Source organism: Anopheles stephensi, chromosome 3 (genome assembly GCF_013141755.1).
Source record: "Anopheles stephensi strain Indian chromosome 3, UCI_ANSTEP_V1.0, whole genome shotgun sequence".
Classification (NCBI taxonomy): Eukaryota; Metazoa; Arthropoda; class Insecta; order Diptera; family Culicidae; genus Anopheles; species Anopheles stephensi.
Window position 1 is genome coordinate 74,971,504 of NC_050203.1, and position 17,248 is coordinate 74,988,751.

Here is a 17,248-nt window from a genome sequence, read left to right on the forward strand (position 1 = left end):
ACACAACCAGGAAAATGCATCCCATTCCTTACCCGGCGTTCGGCAGCACGTTGGATCAACCGACATAAAAATCATAAAACTCCACGATTTCAACGTCACTCGGATCGGATGACGTCAGAAACACAACTCGGACTTTTGGGAGGTGAGGTGTGGGAAAAGGGCAGCGAAAGAGAACAAACGGGAACTGAAACGTTGTTTATGCTATGTTTATTATTTCATAAAAATAAAATGCCACCTTCTACTATAAACACAAGCGAGTGGAAACAACGAGAGAGAAAGAGCGTGAAAAAGCGTGGATATTGCAAATGAAAAAAAACAGTTTCGTGGAAGTATTAAACATTAAAATAAAATAAAGAAAAAACCACCTGATTCGCAATATTTGGAGCACTTACGTACGTACTCCAGGCGGACCAGTCTGGCACGCAATGGCGCATTGTTATTAAGAGATTAAGCCCCGAATATGTTTGCCATGTTGAGCAAAACTATTTGAACCAGTGAAAAATAAACATATTAAAACGAGAAGTACGATTGTACGGTTTTGTTTTTGAAATAAACATGCCACACGACTTAATATAAACAAACGCATTCAAATGAATTAAAAACACCAAACCCTGTCTCTTTATTCCGCTTCGTGAAAGGGACCAAATGCGAGCGATCTTTAAGTCCCATGCCCAAAACCACTTATTTCACCCTAACGAAAACCAAACAACGCATTTCACTTTTGCACTATGCTCAATTTAGCCAAACCTGCGGGAAAGGGTTCGCCAATTCTCGCCAAGGTGTGCCGCCCGAAAGGTGAGTTGGAAAATTGCCTAAAAACAATTGTTCGAACCGTGTGCTTTCCTCTTTGAACAGGGCCCACCCCGACGAGCTCGGCTGGTCTCGATCTTTTTGCTGCAGCCGATATTGAGAGCATCGAGTGTGTCGGGTCTGGTCGGGCAACATCAGGCCCGGCCATTTAGTGTTCAACGATCAACCCGGCACCCTTCCTGCTGCACGTATTTACGTAGCAGCTTAACAATGTAAAACAAAAACGCACAACCCATTACTCATGATGTGTGTTGTGCCTGTCGAGTGCAGCGCATTGCAACGATCAATATGGCGTGCTGCTGCTACTTGCTTGCTTCCAACGATGACGAAGCGCGCGCCAGCCTCGAAGTAATTTTTGTTCTCAATAGCCATCCTTACACAGCACCCCGGGTCGGACGAAAATTGGCACCTCTTTTGGTTGTTGCTTTCCTGTTTTGTAAATAACCTCCCCCCCTATTTCTTCCGACTGTTACGCGCGATGCACTTTGAAGTGCAGTTTGGTGTTCGCGGGGTCTCGGGTTGCGAATTGAAGTAGCAGAACGAGCAGGAAGAACGTGTGATGGAAGACAGACCGTGGATGGGGTGTAGTTCTTGTGATTATTTATTATTTTTGATCAAACATCAATCACAACAGGACGATAATTAGATATGGAAACATATTATAAAAGTATACAAAACAATTTGTCTTCCCGAGAAATGTGAGAGCTCCACATCATACAAGCAAAATTTAATGATTTTGATAGAGATAGCTCCGAAATATGATGAGACAGAGTTTCAAGTGAAAAAGTAATCCGGCCGTTAAATATACGCCTATCATCTATTGAACAAAAATTTAAAGATACAAGATATTAAACAAGAAATCTAAGACTAATGCTCTAGTGCCAATCTATACCTAATAAGAGTCTTGCCTATACTCGAAATGAATATATTCAATGTAACTTAGGTTTTGTATACGACCACGTAATGTATCGCATCCTAAATAAGACATCCTTTTGCGGAGCATCAACCTCAAGAAGAAGTATTAGCATGCAGGAACTTGCTGCCATGGAATACAGTCCCCGCTAAGCAGTTTGTCCTACGGATAGACAGTCCAGATGAAATTTGGTGTTAGTCCATTCGTGTTACCTTCTGTCATTTTTAGCTACTATAGAGACTTTGAGTCATTCTTTGTAATATTCAAGAATATATTGTACAAGAGAACTGACGATCAAAGTTTCATCAGTTGGATACTCATCTCAACTACAGAATAAGAACTTCAATGCCGCAGGTCCCAAAGAATTTGTAGAAATTTGAAGAAAGAACTTATCTGCTTCTTGGGCATAACAACCTCGAATGATCTCGGCCTACCATTTCTAGCTTTCGGAGAAGTGGTCTGGATAGAATTTGAGCCCCGCTCCTGCCGTGTAAAAGACCGATACCGCTATCTCCTCGGCCACCGGACCACCCTAAAACTCTCAACCAATACTACTAAATATACTCTTGGACTGGACTTGGCTAAACTTGATAAAAACTTATAAAGGATACTCACATTTCTTCTTCAAGTTTGATTGCTTCGAAGCATAGATTCGAATAAAAGGTCCATTTCCGTAGTGCAGCCGTATTCTAAAGGCAAAGACATTAAAATTCGTGCGATAGCTTGCTCGGATTTCTAATCGAAATCCTCTAGATTCTCAGATAAATTATCCGATTTTATTTTAAGAACAGCCAAGCCGTATGCTATGAATTTATCGATAAAGTCACGGGACATATCCACAGCTTTTTCACATACTTTAAAGAAAACAGGTTTGATTTTTAGCAAACAGGACTACTTTCAGAATTTTTTAGATTTTTTTTATTCATAAAGGATGGCCTGTACTACATTTTTTTAGAGTTTTTAATTCCCAACAAATTTATACACAAAAAAACAACCATAAAACAGGCAAATTACTATCAGGAGTACATTTAGGAACTTTGAGCAACCTAAAAGAAGCTTCAAAAGCATCCTACAACCCAAAGTGTTGTTAATTTGATCCATCAATATACAATAATTTAATAAAAATTAATATCCTGCATTAAAAATACTCTTTAGCACTCATACCTGCGCTCATACAAGACCCGTCATATTCATTTTGCACATCTCATCCCCAAAAAAAAACGCTCTTGGGAATATTCGTTCCTCATCCAACGCAGACATTGTACAACATTCGCGCGGAACAAGCGGAAACAATTTTCGGTGCAGTGTTTTGCAGCCGCCCGTCGACCACCGAGTGCGAAAGAGCTATTAATAAACCACCCACCGGACCCCATACTGCTGCAACTCGTGTCGGTGAGTACAGCCACGACAGCCAGACGATGGACAGCATATGGTTTTCTAAATGGTTTGACCACCAACGCTGTCCCGGACAGACAGACGGGACAAGAGGGGGGGAGGAGAGCAAGCCATGGAAACCGGAAGCGGCCCCGAGTGACCAATAATTAATGTCTCACACCTTTTGTCCCAACGGCAGCATAAAGAAGCATTTCCCGCGACGAGCGCACGGTGCAATATTTTGGAAAATTCCTCACCGATTAAAACCCCCGTTTTTGCACACGCCCGTAGAAGAATGTCAATATTGTACCGAGCTTAAAATTCCGTGCTGATTATTTTTGCACCTATTCCATAGCCATCCTTTAACGACCCAGCGCGACATATGTCGACGGTGTGCACACGAAGCGACTAATTCATGGCGACAGCGATTCACCGGTCCAGGAATCGCCCGAATCGCATGCTACGGTCCCGATAGGAAATCGGTGCAAAAATTAGTTACCCACCGTCCGCTCCTTCGATCCTCTCGGCTGGTGGAGACTGCTTGCTAGGTATGTGCAATTAATTTAATGCCTTGCACCAAAGTACCTGATACAAATAACGAGCAGTTGGGGATCACCGGAAATACCCCAGAATTCCACCCCATAGCCACGCGGTAAGCGCATGCAAAAGTTCACATGTACTCTCTCATTAGTGTTGATTGCATTTACAACGACATAAATACAACGTGGTTGACATAACGAGGATGCTGGAGAGGATGGAGGATACTCCGGAAGAACGCTGGAAAATCGCCAACACCACCGATCGTGCAGGATATGCAACCGGAGGCGCGAAAAGTTTGTGCAAACGATATAGAAATCAATTAACATTAGTGCCCACGACACCGCGAGTCCAGAAATGCGTCCAATAACGGACGGAACCGTTCGAGAGCGTTCCAGTGTTTGCTGAGAGTGCTGTTGCGCTTCTGCCCAGCTAACTGCATGCAACACCTCCAGCTCCAGTTGCGGTAGTGCAATTCAAATAATTCCCCGAGACCCGCGAGGTCTCGCTGTCTAATCAATGAAGAAGGGGTTTGGATGGTTTGAGGTTAGGAGGTGTCACATGGTCAATATTGACAGCAATCGAGAAAATGGGAACAATGACACAGGGTGGTGTGGGTAGTCCGTCGTGCACAGTACATTCACAACGCAACGGACAAAGTACTCATCACTCATCATCATCTTGTACGGGTGAGAGCGAGTGACGAGGGTGACGAGAGGACACATCAACTTAGGGTGTGAAAAGATCGCCTTTTGCTAATTGCAGTTTACTAGCCCTTTGCACTGTATGGCTGTCTGTGTGTGTGAGAGCACGGGGGCGTAAATTTCCATCTTGACACTTAAATGCTAGCAGCACTTGGCTAACGTTAAGCTTTGCTAGATATCGTTAGGAAGTAGCGACGATAGAACTCGGTAGAAGATTCTATTCTTGATGGAGTTTTTTCGCAAATTAATTTCAGCGGAAAAGAGTAGCTCTAACCATTAAAAGGAGTTATATGAAGCGTTTTCTAGTATTTTGCAGTTAAAATATTGGCGTTATACCATAATATTATCTTTTATTTAAAAAATCACCCTTAATACCACAAAAACCTTTTTGGTGGGACTATTTTTGGATTTTATACTATGAGCTATTCATCTAATTATTCCAACGACCCAGCACAAACAACACTTTCAACTTTCCAATGTTAGATAACTTAGAACTTAGATAAAATCTTCAGGAAATATAATGATTGTTGAGCATAAGACTATCAAATGTGTGAGGCAATTTTTTGAAGTAAACTTTAAAATGCTCAGGTGGAACCGCTTCTGGATCTTTTATTATGAGCCACCGAATGAAATTCTACCTTCGCCGTTGGATCTCCTCTATTATTTATCATTCAAAATCGAGTAAATCGTTCGAAATCTAGCATACACTTCACTATGGCAACCATTTCCACTATCGTGTTCCGGTCGGTAAGAAATAAATTACATTGTATTACACGACTAGTGCCTTACAACGCTTTCGCCGACTCGTGTATGACAAAAACGATCACGATTCCCTCGGCAAAGAACCGTAGCCCCTTTCATTACGGTAAGGGAATGTATGACACGTACCGTCAGACGGTACGCCAATCCGTCTCGTGACATTTGCCCAACCCACCCACCTGCCACGCCAACAAACGGATGAGTTGCTGCTTTGATGTTGCATGGGACCATTGCAATGCCAATCATTACTTCGGACGGTTGAGTATGGGGTTGGCCTAGCAAGCAAGCAAGCAAGCAAGCAAGCAAGCAAGCAAGCAAAAACCCTTCAGTTCCCTCCTGTCATAAGTCTGTCTGTCTGTACGGGGGGAGGAAGGTCTGTGTGGGTGATGATGCGTGGCGGATTCGTTCCCTGCATTCGCTGGGAGTTTCGTGTAGGCAAATCGGTTGACTCTGCAAAATCCTCGTCCCCCTCGTCCACCTAACGCCTATCACGGATCATAAATTTTCCAAATTACAATCGACTGTTCCGAAGGGCAACGCAACGCAACTTTCCCGCCGAATGTTTGTGATTCGGCGGGGGGGTTCGGGTGGATTTTCCCCATAAATCAACACCCATTACAAATCGTGGAACGCGGAACTGGCGTTCTTCCTGCCTCGAGAGCCTCCCCTGAACCCCATCTTTTTGTAGGAAGAAGCGTTATGGAGATGGTCGGATGGGGATCTTGTTTGAAAGGCGATACGTCTTACAGGCTCTCGCACTCATCTGGTTAAATTATACACTTGCAAAAGGTTGCAATTTCGCATCCATTGCACAAATTATTATTACCCGATACTCGCCACTCTCAGGACGCGGGCCCAGAACAAACCATTCCCTTGACCTTTTTCTCCCCCCCTGAAGACTGTGCTGAAGCGTAAAATTAAACTAAATCCCTCTCGATCACCAGGTTTCGAAGTCACCCTCCAAGGGTATAGAAGCACGACCGAACCGAATCGGAAAATCAGTGGGAAATCTTCTAAACCATCCTAGGGAAAAATGCTCCCTTTAATACCGTTTCGATTCCAACCACAAACCCCCGAGACGCACAGTTCCGGCAGATTTGCGTTTAATTTTAAATTTTAAATTGCAAACCCCTCTCGTGTGCTGGATTTCTAGACGGAGCAGGAAGTGTCGTCACCCACGATCAGCCTTCGCACCATAAGAGCACCACAATTCGTTCTAGACAGCTTGATAAATGACTGTTCGTCTTGGGATTCTAATAAAGAATGCCAACCGTACTCCCTGTCCCTGTACGAAACAAATATGCACAATGTAAAATTATGACACCGAGTGGTCCCCGCCATCACCTTTCTAAACCGTGCACACTGTGCCTAATGAAACCACCACCTACCGTCTGTCTGCCTAAACCTCGCTGCTCGCTAACCCAACGCGAACCAACCAGACGGTAGTAATGAAAGGAAAACTTCAATTTAACATCACTGACGTGTGCCGCACGCAAAAGGTTACCGTTACCCAAGGAGGGCGCAAATGGTAATGGTTAATGATAGGAAGGTGACTTTACATTTCGCTATGAGATGAGCGTCCCGTGAGTATGCAGGATTCATTAGAGTGTTTGAAGCAAAAAGGACCACAAAAAAATAAACAAACGACGAACTTAATTAAGATCCGATCGAGCAAGTTTTTTTTCCCTCTTTTTGGAGATATCAAAATTACATTTAATATATTATTTTGTGTAACGCACACATGCATCATTATACAGTGCTTCACGTCAATTTATGATTTTTTTTGTTTGTTTTAAAAATTTTATAAAATGGCTAAAATTCCTTGCTTTAGCTTGCATTTTCGTGGAAGACATTATAATTGATTATTATATCAGATTAGTTTAACATATTTTTTTTATAAATTTAGCTTTAGCTTTAGCTAATAAATTTTAAGCTTTAGTTGAATTTTGGAATTGCTAGAACAGAACATACAATCCATCAAAAAAGGATGAAGATGTTGCGCTCGTACTCAATGTAGTCAAGAACAGATTAGGCATATAGATCAACCGAGTGACGGACAATAGAATATAATCACCAAAATTTGTGAATTTTTTTTTTTAAATTTGCTTTAACTGATTTTTTGCCAATCAAAACAATTATTTTTATAAATCATAGTAAAAAATCTTAAAGAAATTAAGATACCATTACAGTAATCAGAGAATCGCATCTGATTCACTTTTCACAATTCTGATGACCGTATGAAGACCGGCGCCGCTATCGCTTCCCATCCAGATCGCCTACCCGTACGCAGGGCTGACTACTTTGCTACGGCTAAAATCAAGTAACAGAAAGCCCAGACAAGGTTGTAGTGCCGTGCCAAGGAAAAAGAAGAAGCCTGAATACTGTAATAACGTGTTAAGCAGCTGCTGATGCATTTTGGAAGAGTTATACGTATTATAAGTATCGGAAGCAATCATTTTAACAATCGATATTAGGGTAATTATATTTTTATATCCGTCACTGTACATGTAATGCGAAATCTGTTGAAAAATCTATTAATTGGGGAAAATGTAACATTTTTTCCCCGAACTTACTAAATTTGCCTTTATCCATCTCTTACCGTTTTTGTTTGATTATTTTAATTTATTTAATCTACTTTATTCTTCATTTCTACTTTATTCTACATTCTGCAAAGCTATAATTAGTTCCTATATTCTTCTGCTACAGCCAATACAGTTTGTTTTTATATTTTCATATGTATTCTCAAAAACAGGCGTTCTTATAATTTTGTCAAGCACTGTACAACACCCAAACACTGGATTCCCATCACAATAATAGCAAACCATAAAAACAAGCCCCATAAAACAACTCCCTTTCTTCCAGGGCAGCAGTAAAGTAACACCCATTTCTCAATTACTACAATCTGACAAGTAAACAATCCTTTTTGACAGATTTGCTCTCCGTAATCATAGAGCTAGAACTAAGTATAGAACGAAAAAAAATGCAAACGAACCGCCTGTTCTTGACAGCCACAAAATCCGGGCCAGGAAATGAAACCGGGAAAGCAACAGATTATGAATATCAAAAGGAAAATCACTGCCTATGAATATTTTGCACATAGGCCCTTGGGGGGGCCAGCCCGGTGTTGTGAAAAACGCTACCTTTTAACCCCGAGGGTGTGTTTGTGATTTTCCACTTCCCATGCCTTGCGTTTCTTCTTTCTTATCGTTTTTCCCTTCAATCAACCGAATAGTAAAACATATTTGCATTTTTGTATTACGATTTTCTTTTTCTCTCGTTATACCTTTCCGATTTCCTACGGGTTTTATGTGTACGGAACGAAAATTCCGCAACGTACATTCCATCAATGCAAACCATCCGTTACTTCCAATCAGTTTTGGGCATCAAATCTTAGAGGGCACCGCCACAAAAACCAAGCGCGGGGGCCTGCCTTCGTTTAGTGATTGCGGACGAAAACCACCCTTACGGGGGCTTTACTGGTAGCGGGGTTTTTTTCCCATTAAACCCCGTTCTCGCTCCACGCAAAACGAGGAAGCTATTTTCAATTTCCTCCTCCCATCTTCGAAGTAAAGGGCCCAAAAAATTTCGATTTTACCAAAAAACCTCAGAACCCGTCAGAAACAGAATGGTTTACCTTCCACTTCTTTTTTTACGCTTCCTTTCGGCTGCCTATCCGACTCGTTAATCCATCTAGAGTGTCCATCGCAGTCCATCGAAACCATGGCGCGTACCATCCCCGGAAAAAAAGGGAAACCATTTTCCGGACGTTCTTTCTTTACCGCTTCACTAAACCTAAATGCATCGAGCGCTGTGTGTGGTCACTCCTTCTCAATAGTGCAAACAACTGGGGGTTTTGGAGAAAAATAAAAATGGCCAGGATCTAATGGAAAGCCCGCACATTTCCCGGATGCCAAGTGCACTCTCGACGGCGTGTAAACCGGTCACACACACAAAAACATCCCTAAAATCAATTTATTTATCAGAGAGAGAGAAGGTTTTTTGCTTTCCCTGCCGATTTTGATGTAGTTGCCCAGGTTAGTAGAAAAGGCCGATTTTCATGGACATCCGCACCATGAACGTGCCACTACGTGGAGGGCGTCGAGTATCGGTAATAATACGTTATTTATGTCCCTCGTTCTCCACGGCTCGGTCCAGGGACTCCCGGATGTCCTGAGCGAGAGTAAGCGATTAGTCTTCCTATTGGTTCTAATACACACTCACAGCACAAATTGCAGCATGCTGAACCTGCCAGCAACAAACAAATAGCCCCCCCCCCCTCCCCCCACCCTGGCCCGGAGTTATTCCGATCCGCAGGACACATCTCATTGTCGTCCATCATTGCCAGATTTTACCGCAGAATGTGGTTTGCGGCTTTTCGCCACTGTCCATGGCCGCGTATGTGTGTGTTTGTCTCCGGTGCGTACGTTGCGGGCTGGATGAAACCGCAACACTCGGAAGCAAGACATCCGGGGGGGAACAGTCCCATCGGCATCTTGGCGCCAGGCAACACTCGAGTACCGAACCAATAACTTCTCTCACTCTCTCTCTCTCTCCCTCTTATCTTTGGGGGCACGAAACGCTGGCTACGACAACTTTCGGTAATTATACCGAAGTTTGATTGCTACTATTATTACTCGCCTCGGTGGTCTCGGTGGTGGTTTATTGTTATCAGTGACCAATGGTTGCCTGTGGTCCTTCCTGGGGGGGGGGGGGGGGAAGTATTGTAAGGGAGGCGTATGACTTAAGGACTGCTGCCTGTCCCTTGACGGAAGGTAGTTCACCGTCTTCACCCCTAAAGGGGCATCTCCAATATCACACCGAAATTGTGAAAGGGCCAGAAGAAGCGTATTATGATTACACCCATCATCCTGCACCACGACCTCCAACGATCGTAAAGCAAACAAGCAATTTTGCCAAACAACAAAAGCTTCTGCTCAGGAAGCCCGGGGTAGAACGATGAGGACGACTCCTTGATTTCCGGCGATGACACGTGCTTTTAATGGGTTTGCGCCGTGTCGGTGCACTCGGGGAATGGGAGAATATATTCCCCGTCGGCACGGGAATACTGGTCTGTGGTAAGATAATATTGAACTTGGAAATTATCGAGTGCACCGGGAGCTGGAAGGTTAGAGTGCGTTCTAATAAAATATATCAATAGACGGAAGTAGCCCTTGAAGGCGCTGCGAGGCAGTGAGAGTTAGTTTTAGCACGTCTTTCCCGTTGATAGGGTGGAAAGAACACAGCGTCCAGATAAATATTGATCGAGCGAGCCGTACACTTGTAATTTGATTATAAGTTACTTTTCCTTGGAGAAGCCTAAGGTAAATGATGGAAGAGCTGTGGCCATAAAATATTATCGAAGTTTTAATAATTCTAGGTACGCCCAGTCCTCAATTTGAACTCCAATTCTGCACCCCAACACAATACTAACATTACTTTTAATTCTTGCATGTTATCAACAAATTCTGAACAGGATATTATGTCCCTGGAGTAATAATCGCCATAATAAAAGTATGGAAACATTAGCTCACCTTCTACACCTCCCGATCGGTCCACATGACGTCCCATGCATCTAAACCTTCCAATTCTCCCCCATAATACACTCAAGCTAATCGCTGGACATCCCCTTAAATTAATTTCATTTAGCCATTTAAACACTCTCCCTTCGACAAGCGTCCCACTTACGTGAAGGGGATGATGGTGATGACCAATCGGTCGATTTTTCCAGCGCAAATGTGGCAGATTAATTTTATTGCTGGATAGATTTTCGGTGGCTGAAGGTGACACCGAACCCATTGGAGGACCCTTCTCGCGACACATAAACAACATCATTCATTTACATATTAAGATGATGACGAATGATGATGAAAGCATTTAAAGCGGTGCAATAGAAATCCCCAACACGTTTGTATTTATCCACGCTAATATTTAATGGGAACCAAGGATGAGGTACCTTCCAAAAAATCACTCCAAATAAGCTCCAATTTCATCGAGTAATTTCCTGGACAAGCTATCACTACCTCAACCGGTCTCTTTAACCATGTCTTCCTACACAAATCCACAGCAGAAAAGGAGCATAAATTTTAGATTTCAATTTATGATCTAGCTCCCTAGCTCTACCGAAGCGTTTAAAGTGCTGGATCCTTTCCGGCTCCATCAGCTGTGAAGTGAGCTGAAGTTTATTTGCTGCCCATCGGTCCAACACATCGGTCCACAAACCCATGCTCCACGGAGCAAATCGGAAAATTCGTCCAATGGTTGCATGGCATTACTCTGACGGCATGAGAAGATGATCCGGTAAAATGATTGCAGTGATTTAGATTACATCAGTTGGGAAACGGGCAGGGTTTAACCGGAACCTCGATGCGCCAGCCTCTGGTAGAGGTTGGTTCGCTCGCCCTCCTTACATAGGGAGCTGCAAATTGAAATTCGAACTGCAACGAAAAAGGCATCTCCGGAATGGTAGACGGATGCCCTGACGGAGATGGCAGCACAACCCCCCGGGGGTTAGTTTGTTCTGGTAGAGGATGTGGTACAGGATCGGGCAAGCAACAAAATTTAATCGTAGTAAGAAGCGCTGCAGTACCGAGCAGGAAGTAGTCGGGATGGAATAGGGCGAGACACATTTCCCCTAAAATCCTAGAATTTGCAAACTTTACTGACTAACTTCGGCTTGAAAGGGACGACCGTTCCGGAGGGTTAAGGTGTTTTCTTTCCCATTCAATTTATGCCTTACTGCTTACGGCTGGTCGCATCAGACCTGCGCTTGGGAGACTGGGAACGAACGACGAAGGCTTGTCAACTTACTGCAGGCAGCGGTGTGTAATAAAATGTTCAATAAATCTTCCCCGGTCGGATGCAGTGGATGGATAAATCGGAACGAATCAGATGGATGGATGCGCTACTTTGTCATTCAACATGAAAACACAAACACCGCATCGATTTCAACTCACTGAAAGGCAGTAAGCCAACAACCACCAAGGTGGGGAGGAATTGTACAAGATAATATAAATATTTTAACTCGAAACCTCAACTTCAACTTTTGTGCAGTTAATATGAAGGTGAGGTTCCTTCAAGACTTCCGGCTAGTGAATCACAGAAACAGTACAATAAATGTCAAACATGCTTCCTTCCATTTGGCGCTTTGCTTGATTTTAGCACGTTCTCCTGCAGGCTGCTTGAGCATTCCCGGCCATTCGTATTCCTGAAAGTTCGCCCTCGTGCCACTTGCGGGTTGCAAATCCATCCACCACCACTAGCCGACCATAAATTCATCCAAATTCCAGCCACCAGGTCCTGCAATTCGGACCGAGAGAGATGCCCGGGGATATTGTGGCGATGGGCAACTGGGACAGAAATTTCCCAAATATCTCTCCAAAAGCTGCTCGAAGCTCCTTGCGGCATAATCCTATCCTATCTATAATTTATGAACAGGGTTCACTCGCCTGGACTAGGACGACGAAAGAGCAAAAAGGGGTTGAATCGTGCTAAATATTTCCTAAAAGTACCCCCCTTGGATGGAACGTTCGAGGGCATAAATTGTACCATTTTACAATCGCACACCAGCTGACCGTTGGCTCGGTGGATCTCGCTGCTGGAACTCTTCTCATGGACGCATGCAAACATTTATTAGTCTAACCTCGCATTGACCAGCCGAACCGAAAGCAAAAACAACGGAATGCGAAATTGGAGCTACATGTCTTCCCGGTTTTCGGTGGTATTCGCGGCCCGTATACTACCGTGCAAAATGTATGCGAAACGCATGCCTGATAACGCCACCGTCCGCCGTTTGGGACTCTCTGTCTCTCATAATCATCGCCATGATCATCGACGCTTGTCGTCGTTCATTTTCCTACCATAAAACCGTTGATAAGAGACGAGCCGGAACACCGCTTGGAGTGCTTCTTTAAATCATAAATTATCAACACTTGCTCTTCAGAACTCTGGGACGTGGACATCCTAAAGTCCACGCCACCCTTTGCTACACCCCTACGCGTTCCAAGAGTTTCGGGATCAAATGCGGAAACGATTCGCTCCTAAGCCCCAATAAACATTGCCAAGCATGCGAAAAACACATAATAAGATCTTAATTATAGATAACCTTCTCCCTCATAAATGGGTGCTTCTGCTGCGCCGACGAGTACTTCACCTCGGAACGCTGATAGTTAAAACAATCGTTACCATTCTTGGGACAATTGCACACACTCGCCACTACGGACACGACGAGCTGGAACGCACCGACAGGGCCTATCTCTTGCATAATTGCATAATTTTGAGCTCCCTCTACATCCCGTTCCCATTCGCTTTACTTACCTATTGTCGTGCAGGCTGGACCGGTGATGGAGTTGCCGGATAGTTGAGTGATGGCAAGCAGCAGATCGCCCACCAGCAGACAGGCGACGTAGTGCGTTTGGCAGCGCCAATGAAGCACGTGATGTTGCGACGGTACCAGCAGACCGGTGGCCAGCGTTGCCGCCAGAAAGATGGTCGAGATGAGCAGACCGGCCGAGTACAGTACCAGGCGGCCGTCCTGTGTTGGGAGAAAGCGAGAGTGAGAGTAAAGATTTGTATTAACGATCTCAGTCACCGGGTGGCATCGAGCAGCGGAGTTGCTGTTTTTAGTACGTTCCTTAACGATTACTGGTACGCTGATTGTGATGAAATGGTTTAAGCCGTTTAGAAACGGATTCTGATGTTGGGCGAGAGGTTCTGCTGAAGGTTGAAGTCTAGCTATCCTTGCAAATATCGGTGATAGGTGTTAGCTACTCTTTATCCTACTCATTTTAATTATTTTTCGATTAATCTGTTCATCTGTTTGTTTGGCAGAGGCTTCTAAATGCATTTAAATAATAGACTTTACTAGTTTACAATTACATAAATTGATTGTGGACGACTGTTTGACTCTCCACTAAATTCTAATGCTTTGTAACGCTTGTGTAACGCTTCTTCTGTAACGGTCTGTAGAACTGTAAATTTAAAGTGTTTCAAAGTTGAAAAAATCCATTTTTCACAAGCACTGTACAAAACATAATTTCGTTATTCAAAGTTTGCAATTACTTTTGCACAACTCTTGTTTACACAGTGACTCGTTGCGTTACGCGTCCCAAGTGCTTCCGAAATCGCCGTTTATTGCATTCTCATCTCACGACATTTCCCAGCGGGAGTCGAATCGATGGTGGTGAGGGCAACATAAAAACTCGAAAACAATATTGCGAATGTTATTAAAATCATCACCATCATCATCACCACCATCATCGTCGAGTGGAGCGGAGAGTTTCTGCCAACAATTGCCAACTCATTCAAAACTGGCAGGTTTGATGCTATCGATTTTTGCTGCTTTACTGTTTAGGGAAATCATTCCACAGTCTAGATGGGGTATCATATGGTCCACTCGATCGCTTGAGTCTGATAAGCGAAACCAAAGGGGACGAATGCCTGAAGGGATAGTGGTGATGATGTGGAAAATTAAACACCATCCCCTTGATAGCCTGGACGTATTAGGGTGAATGTGGTAGAATTAGGTATTGATTTTTGGGCTGTCTCTTACCTGCTTTGCGATGGGCACCGAGGCCGGCTGGAAGTGTTCGGAGCAGGTGAATACGTACACCGTCCGATCGTCTTCCCGCACATGCTCCAGACAGAACTCTCCGGATGCGAAGATCTTCCCCGAATCGGTCGTTACCGAACCGGTCTGCTCCTGAAGGCGCGATTCTTCAAAAGCTCCAGCAATTGCGTGCTCCTTACACGCCGGAAACCCGTAGCTCAACTCCACGTACGGTGAGTTTACGATCCTCGAATCGAACAGCTCGTGACCCCGCGGTAACTTCGAGCATGTACGATTGCCCCTGTCATAGGCAAAGTTAGATCCACAGCATCGCAGCACAATGCTCGTCTTCTCGGGCGCCTGCAGTGAATCCATCTGTCCACCCTTACCGCCATCAGGACCCGCACCCAAAAAGTCCGTCGGACGTTCCGGACATACCAGCGCCACCTTCTCATCGATGCAGTAGTCCGGCACCGGGACCAGCACATGCTTCTGATTCAAAAACAACGATCCATTGCCCATCAGCGTTACCAGATCGACGTCATACACGTTCGGCCGGGGGCATGTTTCCGGTTGCTGTTGTTCGGCAAACTTCATGAACGGTGGGGCCGACCCGAGGTCCTTGTACAGTTGGCCCTTTGCCGGTAGGAAGATGCGCGGCACCCATTTGGCGATACCGCCCGCCACGCACAACCGCTCCGACACGTCGTAAAACTCGCCCAGCCGGCAACATTTGTTGATGCGGACCTCCTGTGGCCGGGTACCGGCAAGTCCGGGTACGGCCAGCAGGACCAACCCGAACGCGACCAACGAAAGTAGGCTACACATTTTTGGTCAAGGCTTGTTTTTTCCTCTGGCGAGAGGCCTAGTTTTCTATCGAGGCACTCCTACGAAAGAATCTCGCAATATCACAAAAAAAGGCCAGCACTGCACAAAACCCCCCCTTTTCTTGCCAGGTGATTGAGGTGATCTTCGCTTTTCTTGCTGTATTTATTTTATTTGCTTTTGCTCGCGCGCTCACACACCTCACCGAGGCTTTTCACTTCACATTCTACTCACGTGACACAGATCAACGGGAAAAACCGGACGAATCGCGACAATACAGATGCACACACACACTCTAATAGATCATCATCATAAGCCACACACATTTCCACTTTTCCTCTTATTCCTCTTTTGCTCTTCTGAACTCTCTTCTGATTCACTGATGATATTTTCTCCCACTGGGGACTTTACACTGCTACTGTGCCCTGCGCGACTTACTCGTCGACGATCGACTGCAACATTCCTGCTACACTTTTCACCGAGCACCCGTTGTTTTCCGCGCGAGTTTTCCCTTCCCTTCCACTATCACACTACCAGGGGGGGGGGGTGCGTGTGAGTCACAGTGCAAAGCGCGCGCGCGCCTTATGTCTGGTCGCGATGTACTAAGGGCAGCACCACCAGCAAACTAGACAATCGATGGTGGCGACGAAGGCGATGGCAGTTGTTTGTAGAGGCAGGAATTCCCCTGAAAAAGAGATATAAAGCAACGAACAGTTAAAAGTTTGTCTAATGCAACAATTGGCACGCTTTCTTGACTTCTGAGGCGAGTATAACATAGGGCCCCGACCACTCTCGCCCAGTCATGGACGCCTCTGTCACTTCAAAACTTCAATGCCCCCCCCTCAACAACGCACACGTATATCTAGCACGCGTACGCGCCTTTGCGACGATTTTACGATCCGCACCGAATGGCGGTAATGTGGCGAGTGCACGTACGCGTGTTCCGCGACATCACAGACCGGCACTCTCGCTCACTCCACGCGCTCCGCGGTGTATGCAGGCATCCGTTTTGTGTGCATCTCTTTGTAATTAGCACACGCTGGCTGGTGCACACGAAGCGCATGAAATGCGTTGCAGATATGCAACTGCACAAATGCACTATAAAAGTTAGGTTTTTGAAGTAAGCGCATACCGCATGATGATGTGCATCGGCCGGTCGGTGTCGAGCATTGATTCAGCCGACTGTAGATGGCGGAATGGCGTGTTGGGAGATCCTCATCAGTGTTCAGATGCATTCGACTAGCAATACAAGAATTCCTGACAATTTTATTCGTATGTTATATCGTGGATGTTCGAGAAAATTAATTCTTCAAGCAGATAAGCCAAATATGGGGGTCTAGAAGGCCCTGTAAGGTTTCTATAGGGGTTCCTGGAGGTGTCTGTATAGTCATCAACGGTCATGTTCAGTCACTTCACTGCATGACTGGCGTGATCACTCTGGTGTATTGGAAGACCAGAGGTATTTGCATCTAAGATGTCCAAGATGGTCAAGTAGTTAAGGCAGGACTCAACAATACGACCGGTTTCGATGCAAGTCTTCCATAAGCTACGCTGGCAATTCAAGTCTCCAAGGGTAGGTCGTTGGATATTGAAGAGTCAAATATTGTAATACCGAATATCCTAAGCCTTCTACACTTGCAAGACTTCATAAGACACAACCTCAAGATATCTTTGGATTCTCATCTCTGGCATGTTCGACTTGATTATACGAACATCTGGAAGGTTCTGTGAACTGGAAGTTCCAATAGGAGGGGAAAGCTGGTCCAGCAAAAAGAAAGATTG

The 17,248-nt window shown here is 44.7% G+C and overlaps 1 protein-coding gene across 2 annotated transcripts in view; it reads right to left on the reverse strand.

Annotated features, from left to right (window-relative positions):
- Nucleotides 1-17,248, reverse strand: part of LOC118510757 (probable G-protein coupled receptor Mth-like 1) — a 162,657-nt gene that overhangs the window by 142,662 nt on the left and 2,747 nt on the right. For both annotated transcript variants that reach the window (XM_036053001.1, XM_036053002.1), the window contains exons 2-3: nucleotides 14,645-16,151; nucleotides 13,411-13,627 (exon numbers count right to left, since the gene is read on the reverse strand). In XM_036053001.1, the coding sequence (XP_035908894.1) occupies nucleotides 13,411-13,627; nucleotides 14,645-15,469 (1,042 nt within the window). In that variant the 5' untranslated portion in view covers nucleotides 15,470-16,151. The remainder of the gene's footprint in view (nucleotides 1-13,410; nucleotides 13,628-14,644; nucleotides 16,152-17,248) is intronic.